This window comes from Diceros bicornis, chromosome 34 (assembly GCF_020826845.1).
Source record: "Diceros bicornis minor isolate mBicDic1 chromosome 34, mDicBic1.mat.cur, whole genome shotgun sequence".
NCBI lineage: Eukaryota > Metazoa > Chordata > Mammalia > Perissodactyla > Rhinocerotidae > Diceros > Diceros bicornis.
In genome coordinates this window covers 23,845,869-23,863,164 of record NC_080773.1, presented here as the reverse complement: position 1 = coordinate 23,863,164, position 17,296 = coordinate 23,845,869, and the positions used below count along the sequence as shown (strand labels likewise).

General features: G+C 37.7%; 1 protein-coding gene across 3 annotated transcripts in view; it reads right to left on the bottom strand.

Moving 5' to 3' along the window:
• The window catches only part of LOC131397090 (caspase recruitment domain-containing protein 8-like), a 51,798-nt gene extending 35,743 nt beyond the window's left edge, over positions 1-16,055 (bottom strand). For all 3 annotated transcript variants that reach the window (XM_058529729.1, XM_058529731.1, XM_058529730.1), the window contains exons 1-5: positions 15,936-16,055; positions 5,906-6,037; positions 4,261-4,363; positions 2,484-2,645; positions 925-1,056 (exon numbers count right to left, since the gene is read on the bottom strand). In XM_058529729.1, coding sequence (XP_058385712.1) covers positions 925-1,056; positions 2,484-2,645; positions 4,261-4,319 — 353 coding nt within the window. In that variant the 5' untranslated portion in view covers positions 4,320-4,363; positions 5,906-6,037; positions 15,936-16,055. The remainder of the gene's footprint in view (positions 1-924; positions 1,057-2,483; positions 2,646-4,260; positions 4,364-5,905; positions 6,038-15,935) is intronic.
• Between the last annotated feature and the right edge of the window lie 1,241 nt (positions 16,056-17,296).

The window sequence follows — 17,296 nt, the reverse complement described above, 5'->3', positions numbered from 1 at the left end:
AGAACCTTGGGCTGCCATTCTAAGACTTCGTGTTGTATCTGAGACTACAAATTTAGTCATGGGTTATGTTAGCCCCATGCAAAGTACTGAGGGTGAATATGCCATCTTCTACTCTCCCTCGTGGTGTTTGTGCACGCTGGATTCCGGTGGGTGGCTGAGGTTGGGATTTAGGAGTCGGAGAGGAAGCCGGTGATGAGCTGGAGCTGCATCATGAGAGCCGATTGTTAAATTTCCTAGAATTTTGCAGGCAGGTTGTTAAACACAGCTATTACTAAAAATTAATTATATAAATTTACATTTAAATAAACTATATTACAAAGGTAATAAATACTCAAAACTTATCACTTTCTAATCATTTTACTACATTTGACTACAGTCTGTGCTCTTGAGGTTATTTACATCTATGGCATCTGTGCAGTGACAATACAATGGTGGGCTACTGCGCATCTATTCCCAACTCTGTGTTCAGGAACATCATGTTGATAGTTTGAAATTTGCCTTGATGGGAGGATTCACCCCACAGAAATTGGCAAATGCTACAAATAGAGGCTTTCCCCTCTCCCCTGGGGAAGCTGGTGTCAAACATTTACCAGCACACTGCTTCAGGGACCCCACTCTGGCCTTCAGACTCATCATCAGCCAGTTTCCTAGAAAATTAAGTGGGTGACCAGCTCAACCAATGATGCGGTGATCTCTGATTGCATCAGTTTTTGTCTTTTTGTGTGTGGCTTCTCAAGACACCTTGCTGGAAGAAGAGGTGGTTAGCCTCATTCAGAAATTTCTGGGTTTGTTGGTAATATTGTATAAGCTCATTCACTCTCCTCCTGATTCCTATATAAATGACCCAAATTCTTACAGTCCCTTGTGATATCGAGAAACAGAATCCAATACTGACAGCTTTCCCCACAGGTTACTTTCCCTTACCTGGTAGCCTCATCCCCAAAGAGTTCAGGCTCGGGAGTAATGTTGTGCAATGATGGCTTTACTGTCATCACATCACCATAATTTGAGACATCATCAAAAATTTCACACCCATAGTATTCCTCAGGATAAACTCTGGAAAGACAGAATGAGAGCTGTGCTATGACTACAGTGCAGAGGCCAGGCGGTAGAACAATCTTTGTAGCATGATTTTGTGTTAATAGCTGTAGATCCCATATTTTGTCTTGAGGGAAATCTTCTCTCAAGCCTACATGACTCCATCGCGCCCCTCATTATATTGAAGTCAACTGTTTGTGTCTCTGTCTCCCACTAATTACTGCTCTCTCCATCCTAGGAATCAGAACTCAGTCGATTCTCAAAACACAAGGTTTTGTTTCATAATAGGGCAACACGCTGTTGACCTAAGTGACCTTGTTGAGAATTTTAGGGACAAGAGAAGATTCCTAGTTTATATTCTACCTTCACACATCATTGGTGCTCAAGAGAATGGGACCCTAACATGATTGATTTAAGCTCCGGGACATTAGTGAGATTGTGTATGTGTTATAAGAACTCACGCAATTATGGTACCCCCACATGGTGAGGCACACTGGGTAGAGCATAAGAATGCTAAGAGGGGAAGGAAATGATATATGTTGTACTTATTTTCTTCTTCTACTGGGGACCCTCATTCAGACATGGAACAGGAAAGCCATATGCTAGGTCCTTTCCTCTTCTTCACACTCAAGGGCAGGGCTCTGGTCTCCCTTGGCTGGCTAGGATCAGGATTGGGGTTAGGAGCAAGAGAGTGTCCTTTGGGCCAAGATCTACACTGTCATATGATAGCTACTAGCCACACATGCCTATTTAAATTTAAACTTCAATTAATTAAATTTTAAAATCAGTTCCCCACTTGATTTAACCACATTTCAAGTGCTCAAAAGCTACATGTGACCAATGACTTCTATATTAGACCCCACTGACACGGAATATGTCCATCATGGTGTGAGTGCTATTGAATAGCACTGATCTTAGTAATCTGCTACACTCCAGTTGACTACAGAATCCTGCTTGAGTTATCTGGCATTGGTTAAACCAAATGAAGTTGTTCATTGAATTTTACAAGCGATGGCCTCCTATGTGTATCACTGCCCTGGAACTATCCCATTGAGGAACTGGTGGATAGACTAAGCACGATTGAGGAATTGTTGTGTTCATTATCAATATTTTCCATCCTGTAAATATCACCATGAAATAAAATCTGTACCTGAATTAATAGTACTGTATCAATATCAATTTCCTGGTTTTGACAATGACTATTGCTATAAAAGATATTATCATTATGGGAAGCTAGGTGAGGTGTACATGGGAACCCTGTACTATTTTTGCTACTTCTTGTGAGACTTAAGCTATTTCAAAATAAAAAGTTATAATAAAAAAGAACAAATATGCTGATTTTTGTGCAAATAACCTCAACATCCTTGCTTTTTATGAATCTCTATAAGACAGAGGAACAAGATCCAAAACCTTCCATTTTCCCCACAAAATATAGTGTCTCTTACCTACAAGAAGACAGTGAACTATACTCATCCTCTTCATATTCATTCTGATAATCATTATAAGTGGTGTTATGCGACCCTAACACTGGCGGAGCCAACCCCTCTGAGGGAGGTGACCAATGATGGTCTGCCCTTTTGTCTCTCTTGTATCTGTATCTAAACAGCCTGGGAAAACACAAAGAGAGTTGTAATTTGATTATGTGCGAGGAACTTGATTGTAGGATGGTCTCTTCACTGTGGGATAGTGGAAGTAGCCGAAATCAGATTTTCCATCTTTAGACATGCTTTCTCTGATGCCCATCCTATGATGAGAGCCCATTTTTCCACTTATGTCACTGAACTACTATTCCTCCATCTCCGCTCAGCAAACAATGATCTTATCTTGGGATGCACGTCCTATTTGATTCTCAATCCCTAATGTTCATCATAGTACGTAATACCTGATAATACTCACTACAGACTTGTGTATAATGATGTACAGACTTGTATATAACTTATATAATGGTACTTCGTTCTAGTAAACTATAGGGGAGTAAGAAAGTCCTTACTCTTCTGCTGTCTTCACTGCTCCTAAAAAGGAGGCAATATTAATCCAAAAAAAATTGCACAATACTAGATGAATTAAACTTCCTAAAAAACAATATCTATATTTAGTGTGAGTTTGTCACAGACTATGGAGACCAAAGAGACCTGAATCCAAAGGCTTGCACCACCATTTATTTGCAGTTACATTCATGTCAAAACTGTTGCACAAGCTCTCTGAGTATCAGTTTTCTAACTTGTAAAAGAAGGATGTAATACCATCATCACAAATCCTTGCTATGATTAATTATAGAAAGGTAGTACTACTTAGTACCAGAACTAGAAAGTACTGGGTTCCCAAGGAAAATAACTCACTCCAGTTACTCTCAATATTCCCTAGTCTGGCAACATGCATGGGCATTGAGGGTACCACGCTCAGTGAAATAAGTCAGAGGGAGAAGGTCAAATACCATATGACCTCACTCATAAGTAGAAGATAAAAACAACAACAAACAAACATATAGAGACAGAGACTGGATTGGTGGTTACCCGATGGGAAGGGGGGAGGGAGGAGGGCAAAAGGGATGATAAGGCACATGTGTGTGGTGACGGATTGTAATTAGTATTTGGGTGAGGAGCATGATGTAATCTATACATAAATAGAAGTATAATGATGTACACCTGAAATTCATAAATGTTATAAACCAATGTTACCACAATAAAAAAGAATATTCTCTAGTCTGTAGTTTTATATGCATGCCATAGTGTCTGAATCTTTGGTCATATTCATTTATTATGAGTTTCAAGGTTATGCAAAAATGTGCATTAATTGGTCACAAAGGAGACATGAGCCTCTGAGAAGCATGCTGATGAGGAGCAGCTGAAGTGCTCATGGAGACAGGTTAGTGAGGCTGCATTGTGCTATGGGATTGTGAAAAGCCTGGCCATGGCTATACAACCCATGCATCACGGAAAAGTTGGAGGAACATCCATAGACTCACTTGTGCTGAGGTATGAAGTTGTCATGGCCAGAGTCAAGGTTATGTTACCCAGTGATGGAGAGAAAAGGTCTAAGTAATACACCTGGGTGCCCATGGATGTTTTCCCGTCAGTCATGCAGAGATGAGTGAATGAATACAAATGTAAGCAGAGCCTTTTCTTACCAAACACCCATGGTACTCAGTATTTCGTGGAACAATTATGAGATACAGAGGAATCAAAGCCATCAAGAGCCCTCACAGGATATAGAGTCTCTCACCATCTCAGAGGCCATTTCTTAGATTTGTAAGTCTTTTTCTTAGATTTATTGTTTTCCATTTATCGGATGTTGTATTTATGTCTCCTCTGTGTCTCTATTAACCCTGAGAAAATAAGAGAAATTGTGTTTGAATAAGTTGGAAGAACCTTCAGATAAATTTGTGCTTTTATATCTCTACAAGATAGCTAAAATTGCTTATTGCCCATTCAAAAGAGATACACCAGTTGAATTGTTTCCCATAGTGGTAGGCATGTGGAACAGAAACCCAAAACAGATTGTGAATTTTTATTTTTTTATTTTATTTTATTTTATTTTTTTAATAATTTTATTTATATATTTTTTTCCACAAAGCCCCAGTTGATATTTGTATGTCATAGTTGCACATCCTTCTAGTTGCTGTATGTGGGGTGCGGCCTCAGCATGGCTGGAGAAGCGGTGCATCAGTGCGCACCCGGGATCTGAACCTGGGCCGCCAGCAGCGGAGCGTGCGCACTTAACCGCTAAGCCACGGGGCCTGCCCTGAACTTTTAAAATTATTTTATTTTTGATATAGCTCTCTGTGTGAAAATAAAAACGATATAGAAATAATAACTTCTAAATTGGAGAAGTGATATCACCAAGATGGCAATGTAGGAGACCCCAGCCTCCGTCTCCCACAAAGATCGACCATTGGACAGCTATCCACAAACAAAAACAGCTCTGGGAGACCTCTGGAGTCCACATAAGAAACTTCAGCAACACAGTGGAATGAAAAACTGGAGAACAACCACACAGAAAGGAAGGAAAAACAGCTTCATTTTGCCTACATCGTCCCATCTCCTGGCCTGCATTGTTCAGCTCCAAAAGGGAATTCCTAGAGCTAGAAAGAGTTTCTCTCACTGGGAAAGGGAGAGCAGGGTGAGCAACCAGCTTCCCCAGCCTTTTGGGGCACCACACAAAGGACCTGCTTCAGTTTCACCCCACTCTGAGACTGACAATGCTAAGACATCTAGAGAGCTAGGAACAAGGAATTAGACCAGGGGATACCAGCATCAGCCTTGCAGCAGGAGCCACTCTATCTCCTGTCACTGGCCTGCACCACTGGGCTCACCTGCAGCTGGCTCCTCCAGCTGTGCACCTGCATGCCCCTGGCAGACTCCTGACACTGGCCTCCACTGCCATGCACCAATGGTGATGCCCAGCAACCATGGTAGTCCAGGCCATCAGCCAGGGACCCTGTAACTGCCAGTGCATCCACAGTTGGCCCCTGCTCTTGCTGCTTGCCCTGGCTCCCACCATTCCATGTGTGTCTGCAACCAGTCCCTGCCACTACACAGGAACACACAGCTGGCCACCACAGACAAATGTGTGTACACCACTGGCTCAGGCCACCACTGATGGCTGCCCTGGTCCCTAGCCACTAGACCTAGAGGTGCCACTAAGGACCCCAACAGCCCTTGCAGCCAATGCAGACTCCCTGCAGCACTCACCAAGGGCCACACAGTTGTTGATGCTGTTGACCCCAGTGGCCTGAGCTGACAGGACATCATTCCCTCCCAGCCCCAGGGCCACAACATGCCCCCGCACTTGGTGCCCTACACCACTAGACCCAGAGTCACAGCACGTTCTAGTGCACTCCCACCTGCAGGAGAAGTTCTTTCCTTACCAAAGTCAGTCCATAAAGTCTGGAAGAGGCAACTTCTTCTTCACATATACAGGCACCTGTGCAAGGCTACAGGGCTCATGAAGAATCAGGGAATCATGACACCACCAAAGGAACACTGCAAACTTCCAGGACCTGAACACAAAGAAATGGAGATCCATGAATTCCTAGACAAAGAATTCAAATAATTATTCTAAAGATGCTCAGAGAACTACAAGAGAATGCAGATAAATAATATAACAAAATCAGGAAAAAACAATACAATAACAAGATGAGAAGTTCAACAAAGAGATAGGAAATGTCAAAAGGAACCAAACAGAAATTTCAGAGCTAAAGAATTCAATAGAGAGCTTCAACAGTGGACTTGAGTGAGCAGAAGAAAGAATTAGTGAGCTCAAAGACAGGTCATTTGAAATTATCCAGTGACAGGAGCAAAAAGAAAAAAGAATGAAAAGGAATATGGAAAGCTCCATAGGGCTTATAGGCCACCATTAACAGAAACAATCTATACATCATTGGAGTCACAGAAGGAGAAGAGAGAGAGAAAGAGATAGAAATCTTATTTAAAGAAATAATGGCTGAGAACTTCCCAAACCTGGGGAGAGATTTGAACATCTAAGTTCATGAAGACAACAGGTCACCCCAAAATATCAATCCAAAATAATCTTCTCCCAGACACATTATAATAAAACTGTCTAAAATCAAAGATAGAATTTTAAAAGTGGCTAGAAAAAAAAAATTTCCCTCATACAAGAGAACCCCCCATAAGGCTACCAATGAATTTCTCAGCAGAAATCTTGCAGGCCAGAGAGAATAGGATGATATACTTGAAGTATCGAAAGGAAAAAACTGCCTACCAGGAATACATTAACCCAGCAAAGTTGTCCTTCAGAAATGAAAGTGACACAAAGACTTTCCCTAACAAATAAAAGCCGAGGAAGTGCATCACCACCAGACCTTCTATAGAAGAAATGCAAAAAGGAGTTCAAGCTGGAGTAAAAGAACGCTAACTAGTAAAGTGAAAACATATGAAAATATACAATACACTGGTAAAGGTAAGTATATAGTCAGATTCAGAATACTCTAATACTGTAACATGGTGGTGGGTTAACCACTTAACTCTAGTATGAAGGTTAAAGGACAAAATTATTTAAAATAGGTATAGCTACAATAATTTATTAAGGGATACATAATATGAAAACATGTAAATTGTGAAACAAAAAACAACATGTTGTGGGGGGATTTAAAGAGTAGAGTTTTTGTATGCAATTGAAGTTGTTATTAGATGAAAATAGGCTGTTATATCTATAAGATGTGTGAAGTAAGCCACAGGGTAACCACAAACCAAAAAGTTATAGTAGATTCAAGCAAGATACAGAAGAGGGAATCAAAGCATAACCATGGAAAATCATCAATTCACAAAAGAAGACAGCAAGAGAGGAAGAAAGGCACAAGGAACTACAAAACATCAGAAAACAATTAACAAGATGGCAATCGGTAAAGTCCTTACCTATCAATAATCACTTTAAATGTGAATGGATTAAATTCTCCAAACAAAAGACACAGAATGGCTGAATGGATTAAAAAAAGAAAAAAAAAAAAAAAGACCCAACTATATGCTGCCTACAGGAGACTCTCTTCAGCTTCAAGGACACACATAGACTCAGTTTCCACATTGAGTTGACCTCTTATCCAATCTGGGTAGACACGTCAGCTTCTTGCTGTTGGAGTGATATTGTATCTGAATCATATCAGTAAACCAAGCTATAAAAGGTATATTTTTATATTACGTCTATACATAAAACATTATTTCTCTGTCTTATCTAACAATGCAAAACCAACTCAAATTAACACTGCATTAATACTAACACTAAAAGTACTGAATGAAACTCACAATTCTTTGTGAGGTGGTTTATTCCTTAGTTTGCATCTCAATAATGTTATATGGTCATATAATTTCTTATTTGATAGGGAATTCAATTAATTATTCAAAGTACATTTTGGTACAAATGTTTTAGTTTGTTTTTAACCTGAGGGCATTGGCAATCTAAAATTGGAGACTTCTAAGTTCTTAGAAGATGGTAGTTTTTAGCTACTAGAGTTTTCTTAGTACTTATAATCATCTAATAAAAATTGGGAGGAGAAATTATTTTAAGCATTTCAATTACAAAGACCTATACAAATATTTTATTTTACAACCAGCTGTTCAATTTACTATTAATGAATGTCTGCTCATAAGCATAATAATCATTTACATGTTCCAAATGGACAAATCAGATCTGCCCTTGACCCAATTTTTAGTGAAAATATTAAAATCTACATATTTTGTGTATTCAAGTTTAATTATCATGGCTGTTATAACATGCAACAAATTTAATTTACCTGCTCTCTGAACGATGAGCTTTTCCGTTTTTTATAACATACAATTTTTTTACTTATATATGCAATGCATTGTTATTCCAGAGTTAATATTGCATGTATCCAAATGATTCCCTAAATTGGTATTATTCTTACCTAGTACTAACTATACATTTAAATATCCCTTTATGGGAATTTTAAAGAAGGTACATGTTATCTTAGCTAAATTTCCATAGGATTAACTAGAAGTACACATACAATTACCAAGACTTTGTCTACAGTCTTCTTTTAATTCATGAGTCAAAATGTATGCCTTACTTCAGTTATACCTGTATTTGTAGTCTTATTATCAATTATAGCAGCCGTAGTTTCTCAGAACTTTGGATAAATACAAATACCAATTACCTTAAATCTATATGAATCCAGATATCCAAAAATCAAATAATAATAATGTTATAATATATGAGCCAAGTAAGTATAAGATGAAATACAATTAAGTCACTAAACAATTACTGGAAACACGTATCAAACTTATTTTTAAAACTCTACCCAGGTCTCCTGATATGAACAATGCCATGTGAAATAACAGTTGTCCTGTTCTCATACAGAGTATCAATGAAAGCAGCAAAGTATGTAAAAAAAGTTCATGACAAACTCCATTTTCAGAAAAACTAGGAGATAAGTATAATTCACAGACCCAGAAATTTCTCATGGGCTGGCAAAAGTGTGTAAAGTCAGGGTAGAGGGGAGCAGAGTAGCAGGGAGGAAGTTCTTCGTGAGAAAGCATAACGGAGGCAGGAAATGCCAGGAAAAGAAATTTCGGTGAGTAAAACTTCATACTTAGTGATCAATCTATCAATGCTGTATGCAAGAGCTGTGAGGCCTGGGACTGTTGGTGTGGAGACCGAGCAGAGAAACACGGGAGAGGCAAGGATATATTGAAGATCTTTGAGAATAGAGAAGTGACCCAGTGGTGACAGATTTCAGGAAATACTAGCAAAAATACAATTCTAGGAAGAACTTTCTGCACATAATCGGGTACGGAAAAGTCCAACTCATTCCATGACAATTAATAGAAAGAAGATGACAGAGCATCACTACAAAGTTTCTAGAAGAAAATAGGGGAGAAAGACCAGCAAGACTTTTGAGATAAAGAACAACCAAAAGAAAATAATGGGCAAAAATCAACATCCATTCTTGGGGGAGAAAAAAAGTAATAAATAAATAAGAAGAGTTGGACACTTCCTCGACATAATATGTCTCAGGCCAGATGATGGCATTGCGCTTGATGGGAACATTATGGAATCATTCCAATCAAAGTCAGGAAAATGCCAATTATGACCTCCACCACTATTTTTGTTAAAACATTGGAAATATTAGTCAAAACAACTATAAAAGATAAACAAATTGGAAGTATAGTAATTGGAAGACAGAGGCTGGCCCCCTGGCATAGTGCTTGAGTTCGGCATGCTCCACTTAGGCGGCCCTGGTTCATGGGTTTGGATACCATGCCGGGACCTGTACCACTCGTCAGCCATGGTGAGGCAGAGAGCCACAGACAAAATAGAGAAAGATAGGTACAGATGTTAGCTCAGGGCTAATCTTCCTTAAGCGAAAAAAAGAATAATAATTGGAATAGAGGAGATTAGACTATAATTAATTACAGGTGGTATGATTCTATATGCAAATCCAACAAATCACCTGAAAATAGGTAGACAAGTAAGTAAATTCAGTTAGTTAGAGGAGAATTAATATGCAAAAATCAATGCCTCTTTTATATAACAGATTATCCCAGGTATATAAAGAAAGAAAATCCCCCCATTAACAATGGTAAATATAGTACTGAGAACTAAACTTAACAAGAGATCTACAACACCCATATAATTTTTATCTTTTTATTTTGAAGCAATTTTAGGTTAAAGATGCAAAAATACTACAGAGAGTTCACATAAAGCCTTCCACTGCTTTCCCTAATTTTAGCAACATGTATAACCATAATACAATTATCAAACCAGGAAATTGATGTTGGCGTACCATACTATAACCTAATCTACAGACCTCATTCGAATTTCACCAACATTTCTCTTAATGTTCTTCTCCCATTCCAAGATCTAATCTAGGATCTCACACCACATCTAGTGTTCTCTCTTCTTAGATTCCTCACATCTGGGACAGTTTCTTATACTTTCCTTGTCTTTCATGATCTTGACACTTTTTATGAACATTCGTCAATTATTTTGTAGAATGTCAATCAATTTGGATTTTTCTGATGATTTCCCGTGATTAGATTAAGGTCTCGCATTTTTGCCTTCTGTGTTCATTCAATGTACCCCACACTTCTAGAGCACTTCTTTATCTTTAGGCATCACAAGATGTTCCAGTCTCATCTTGCATGTTTCCTGCCACGGCCCTGGAAGGAACCACTTCTCCAAGGAACCCTGGCTCCTTTTATTGAAAAATGATATTTAGAACCAACATCTGGGAATTCGGTGTGCTTATGGCTACTAGGGTATCATTGTTCCTAGGAACCGTACATACACACATCTGTATTTGCTTCTAGATACATAGGTATAGGTATTGACATAGGTACAGCTCAGCAGAGTAAAAAAGCTGTTCTAACACATGAACTACATTGAATATCAATAATAAAAAGATCAATATTGTTGTAGAAAAATATGGGTAAAGGAAATGAATAGGAAATTCACAGATGGAAACACAAAGGATTCCCAAGCATGTGAGCAATGAGTAACACCACGCTGAATGAAAAGTAAAGCTATTCTTCAATATTTTTCATTTATGAGCTTGGCAATAATGCAGAAGTCTGAAAACTTTATTGACAGGCTGTGGGAAATCTGGCATTCTCATTTTGATGGTGGGAGTGTCAATTGGTATTAGTTTTATGAATGGAAATGTTGTGAACATCTATTAAACTTAAAAATCACATGTTCTTTGAAGCAGTAATTCCTATTGGGGAATTTATTCTACAAATATATTTGCCCACATGTGACCTGATGTATGTACACATTCATTCACTGAAGCATTGTTTATAAATGAAACTTGAAAACACTCAAATGTTTATCAATAGGAGAATAGAAAAACACATCATAATACATTCATTCCTGACCTAATATTCAATGTTGTAAAAGAATGCCACAGATCTCCAAGTACTAACACTGAAATATCACTAAAATCTATTGTTAACGGAAAAAAGCAAGATAAATGACAATGCGTGAACTTTCTACTCTTCAGGTAAAAAGGCAGGAAAAGTTTAAATTTGTTTGTATATGCATAAAGAAATTTTGGGTACATAAATAAGAAACTAATAAGACCATGGGACACAGTTGACTCTGCAGAGCAGACTATGTGAAGTTTTACCCTTTACAAAATTAATAAAAACCTCCAACTAAAAACTTCACTTGGAAATTTTTGTTCATATACACAAAACTCTCATAATATCCAGATTTCACATAAACAAAATTTAAATTAAATTTTAACTATTTAATTTTATTTTAGAAATCAAATTATTTCATGGAATCCAAATATTCCATGTCTTAATTCTCTTTTTTTATTCTCCACAAGAATCTGCATTCATCTCCACAGGAAAAAAAAAGCAAAATTATATTATTTAAAGTCAAGTTCAAATATTAGAATTCTTGTATATTAACTACTACATTTTATATCGCATTGGAAATTTTTGAAAACATTAAATAAGTATTCCCAAATTTGGAGAGGAAGAAGTGAAACTGTCACTATTTGCAGATGACATGATTTTATATATAGAAAACCCTAAAGAATCCACCAAAAAACTTTTAGAAATAATAAGTGAATACGATAAAGTTGCAGGATACAAAATCAACATACAAAAATCAGTTGCATTTCTATACACTAACAACGAGGTAGCAGAAAGAGAAATTAAGAATATAATCCCATTTACAATTGCAACAAAAAGAATAAAATACCTAGGAATAAACTTAACCAAAGAGGTGAAATATCTGTACACTGAAAACTATAAAACATTGCTGAAAGAAACTGAAGAAGACACAAAGAAATAGAAAAATATTCCGTGCTCTTGGATTGGAAGAATTAACATAGTTAAGATGTCCATACTTCCTAAAGCAGTCTATAGATTCAATGCAATCTCTATCAAAGTTCCAACAACACTTTTCACAGAAATAGAAGAAAGAATCCTAAAGTTTATATGAAACAACAAAAGACCCCAAATAGCCAAAAGAATCCAGGGATAAAAGAACAAAGCCGGAGGTGTCACACTCCCTGATTTCAAAATATACTACAGAGCTATAGTAACCAAAACAGCATGGTACTGGCGCAAAAACAGACACACAGATCAATAGAATAGAATCAAGATCCCAAAAATAAACGCACACATCCGTGGACAGCTAATTTTTGGAAAGGGAGCCAAGAACATACAATGGAGAAATGAAAGTCTCTTCAACAAATGGTGTTGGGAAAACTGGACAGCCACATGCAAAAAAATGAAAGTAGACCATTATCTTACAGGATACACAAAAACTAACTCAAAATGGATTAAAGACTTGAATGTAAGACCTGAAACCATGAAACTTCTAGAAGAAAACATAAATAAACAAATGGGACTACTTCAAACTAAAAAGCTTCTGCACAGCAAAGGAAAGCATGAACAAAATGAAAAGACAACCTAACAATTGGGACAAGGTATTTGCAAGCCATACATCTGATAAAGGGTTAATCTCCAAAAGATATGAAGAACTCATACATCTCAACAACAAAAAAACTAACAACCTAATTAAAAAATGGGCAAAAGACCTGAACAGACATTTCTCCAAAGAAGATATACAGGCGGCCAACAGGCACATGACAAGATGTTCAACATCATTAACTATCAGGGAAATGCAAATCAAAACTACAATGAGATATCACCTCACGCCCGTCAGAATGGCTATAATTAACAAGACAGGAAACAACATGTGTTGGAGAGGATGTGGAGAGAAGGGAACGCTCATACACTGCTGGTGGGAGTGCAAACAGGTGCAGCCACTATGGAAAACAGTATGGAGATTCCTCAAAAATTTAAGGATAGAACTACCATACAATCCAGCTATTCCACTGCTGGGTATTTACTCAAAGAACATGAAAACACCAATGCGTAAGGATACATGCACCCCTGTGTTCATTGCAGCGTTATTCACAATAGCCAAGACTTGGAAGCAACCTAAGTGCCCATCAAGGGATGAATGGATAAAGAAGATGTGGTATATATACACAATGGAATACTACTCAGCCATAAGAAATGATGAAATCCAGCCATTTGTGACAACATGGATGGACATTGAGGGTATTATGCTGAGCGAAATAAGTCAAAAGGAGAAGGTGAAATAACATATTATCTCACTCATAAGTAGAAAATAAAAACCACAACAAACAAACACATAGAGACAGAGATTGGATTGGTGGTTACCAGAGTGGAAGTGGGCAGGGAGGAGGGTGAAAGGGATGATTAGGCACGTGTGTGTGGTGATGGGTTGTAACTAGTATTTGGGTGATGAACATGATGTAATCCATGCAGTAATAGAAGTATAATGATGTAGACCTGAAATTGATACAATGTTATAAACCAAGGTTACAGTAATAAAAAAAAAGAATTCCCAAATTTGGAATAAAATTCATTATTCTCCGACATATCAATGAAATGAACAATAGAGAAATGGATAAGGAATTGAAAAAGGAGAAAACACAAATATCCTGAAAAGATTTTAAAATTTACTAGTGATCATGGAAATACAAATTAAAGCCACGATAAGATGTCATTCTCACCCACAATACTGATTAAATAAGAAAATGTGACAAAATCAAGTGTAAATGAGGGTGTGAAGCAATGGAAACTCATAAACCAGTAGTGGATTTTGGACAAAACACAACCACTTTGGAGAATAACATGGCTATCTCTAGAAAACAAGATTCAAGCATTGGAAATTGTTCTGAATCAGCAATTCCACTCCTAGACAAAGTCTCATATGTGGGCACGTGGAAATGCATAGGAAAAAGTTCATTGTATTATTGTTTGCTGTGGGGAAAAAAAAGTAATAAACTAAATGTCCATCACCCAAAGAATGGATAAATTGGTTAGTGTGTCATCATTACATTAATACTGTAAGGCAGTTAGCATGAATTAATTAGAACCACATGTTAAACATGGATAAATATAAAAAATATAATACTGATTAGAAATCAAATTGCATAAGAGATACATTACAGCATGATACTGAAACTGAGAACTAAGGAGTTAAAAAATCTTCCCTAGAGCAAAAACTTTGGATAAACTTTTCTAACTGCAGCTGTGCATATGCAACATAATCAACTGTCATTTGAAACTAACCCGGTCTTTCTGGCCCTCCTTGGTATACGAGTGAGCTGTCTTTCCTGGAAATTCAAGGTCCAGACATCAAGATTCAGTCTTCAAGGCCCAACATAGGATGGTGGGAAGTCGCCAACCAGCACAGCCACATGCTCCCCCCACCACCTAAAACCCCAGATAAAAACCCTTACCATTTTCCCTTTGAGGAGTTGGATCTGAGTTCTAACTCCCTTCTCCTTGTCTGGCTGCCTTTTGATAATAATAAACTCTCTTTCCTTGCCTCAAACCTGATGTTTCAGTCATTGGCCCTACTGTGCGGTGGGTAAAAAAAACCTGTGTTTGCGTTCAGTAACAATACTACGCAAATAAACATTTGTAAATAATACATTAAAAAAATCTATAAAGGGGGCGGGCCCGGTGGCGCAAGTGGTTAAGTGCGCGCGCTCAGCTGTGGTGGCCTGGGGTTCACCGGTTCGGATCCTGGTTGCACACCAACACACTGCTTGGCGAGCCATGCTGTGGCAGCATCCCATATAAAGTGGAGGAAGATGGGCACAGATGTTAGCCCAGGGCCAGTCTTCCTCAGCCAAAAAAAAAAAAAAAAGAGGCGGATTGGCAGATGTTAGCACAGGGCTGATCTCCTCAAAAAAAAAAAAAATCTGTAAGTAATGTAGGAGAATTAAGGCCAGTTTTCTGGATAGTAGTTACCAAGATAGCTGAGAGGGGCTAGATGCATTCCAGAAGATTTTCATATGGGGCTTCAATTGTATTTATTTATTTTTTTAAATTTTTTATTTATTTTTTCCCCAAAGCCCCAGTAGATAGCTGTATGTCATAGCTGCACTTCCTTCTAGTCTGTATGTGGGACGCGGCCTCAGCATGGCTGGAGAAGTGGTGCGTCGGTGCGCACCTGGGATCCAAACCTGGGCCACCAGCAGCGGAGCGCACGCACTTAACCGCTAAGCCACAAGGCCGGCCCTTCAATTGTATTTAAAATATTTTATTGTGTATATTTTCTTTAAAAGAAATATTTGTGTAAGGATATTATAAACTTTGCAGAAGCGAGTTTAATTTTGTTTTTTTCTGCCCACAGGCTTGGATGCCAGCTTTGGCCCTGCTGACTTCCCACAGCCAACATAGCTACAAAAAAAAAGCTCATTTCTTGAAAGCTCATTTCCCCGAATTGTCTGTAAATCCACTTCCCCTGTGAGTGTTCCTGATTTCAAAAGGGGGTTGGAACTAGACAACTTGCAGCTAACAGGATTCTCCTCTTTGCCCCTTCCTCCCCCAAAGGCAGCACCGCTATTTTTCCGGAGCACTTACCAGCTGAGTTTCAGCCGCCCCAGGGTACAAGGAGGAGCAGGCAGGCTGGTTGCTAGGGTATCCCCAGGCTGCTGTGTGTTCTGTTCACCTCCATCATCTGGAGAGAGAGCACCTCAAAGGGAGAAGTTTATATAGTTTGAGTCAGAAAGGGAAGTAGGTCCCTCCCCTTGTAAAAAGAAGTTCCGCTTCATGATAGTTGCTAACTTAATACTTTCCCAAAGACACGTGACTTGGGCAATTTGAATCACCTCTCTAATATTCAGTTTTAAACTGCTACAATGATCACTTTCATATTAATGTTTATGTTGTTGGTATTCATAATTTTAAATTGCACATGTAATATTTTAATTCTTAGAAGGAAGCTGCATTTAAATTGAAGAAGATTTTTTTTTTAGCTCTCAGAAGCGTTTTATTTTGAAATAATTATAGATTCACAAGAAGTTGCCACAAAAAAGGTACAGAGAGGCCCTATGTGTCCTTTGCTTAGTTTTCCCCAAAAGTAACACCTTGCATAAATACACTACAATATCAAACAGGAAAGTGACATTGGTACAATCCATAGAGCTTATTCAGATTTCACCAGTTTTACATGTACTTATGTGTGTGTGTGTGTATAGTTCTATGCAATTTTATCAAATACCTAGATTCTTGTAACCAATGTTACTGCAATAAACAAATTAACAATAAAAAAAAAAAAGAAAATGGGCAAAAGAGATGAACATACATTTCATTGAAGAGGACATACAGGTGGAAAACAAGAAAATGAAAAGATGTCCAACATCAATAGCTATTAGGGAAATGCACATTAAATTGAAATAGATTTATATATTTTTAATATCATGCATTGAAGAACTTTGTCAAGCAACCTCAGTTTTCTTAAATGTAAAATGACCATAAAAACAACCCAAATTTGGATGGTGGTTAAGATCTGGGTGTCATTGCTTAATGCTCCTCTGACTTTTCCCTCAAACTACAGCCCCAGCAACTTTATCTTCAATTCCTTTATAGACAAATAATGATAATATGTTGATTATAGTGATGTCTTGCTGGCAGAGGAAAACTATGTGAGCGCTAGTTATTTATTTACAACGCATTATTATACACAGTGTTTAATTACAATTATACTTTCTCAAGTACCAATTTGCATTATGACAACTTTAAAGTTTATTTGAAAAGGTGTGTAGAAGCTATTCAAAGAGTTACAGTCATTTTGGCTTTAGCACAAAAAAATCCATATATTTGCATATTTTAAAATTTTCCTTCTATTTCAACATAATATATGTTTCTGCAGCCTTGTATTTTTCTGTTTTAGGAGTAAATAAAATATAACTACTTTTGTCCCCAATCTGACTGTCGCTGTA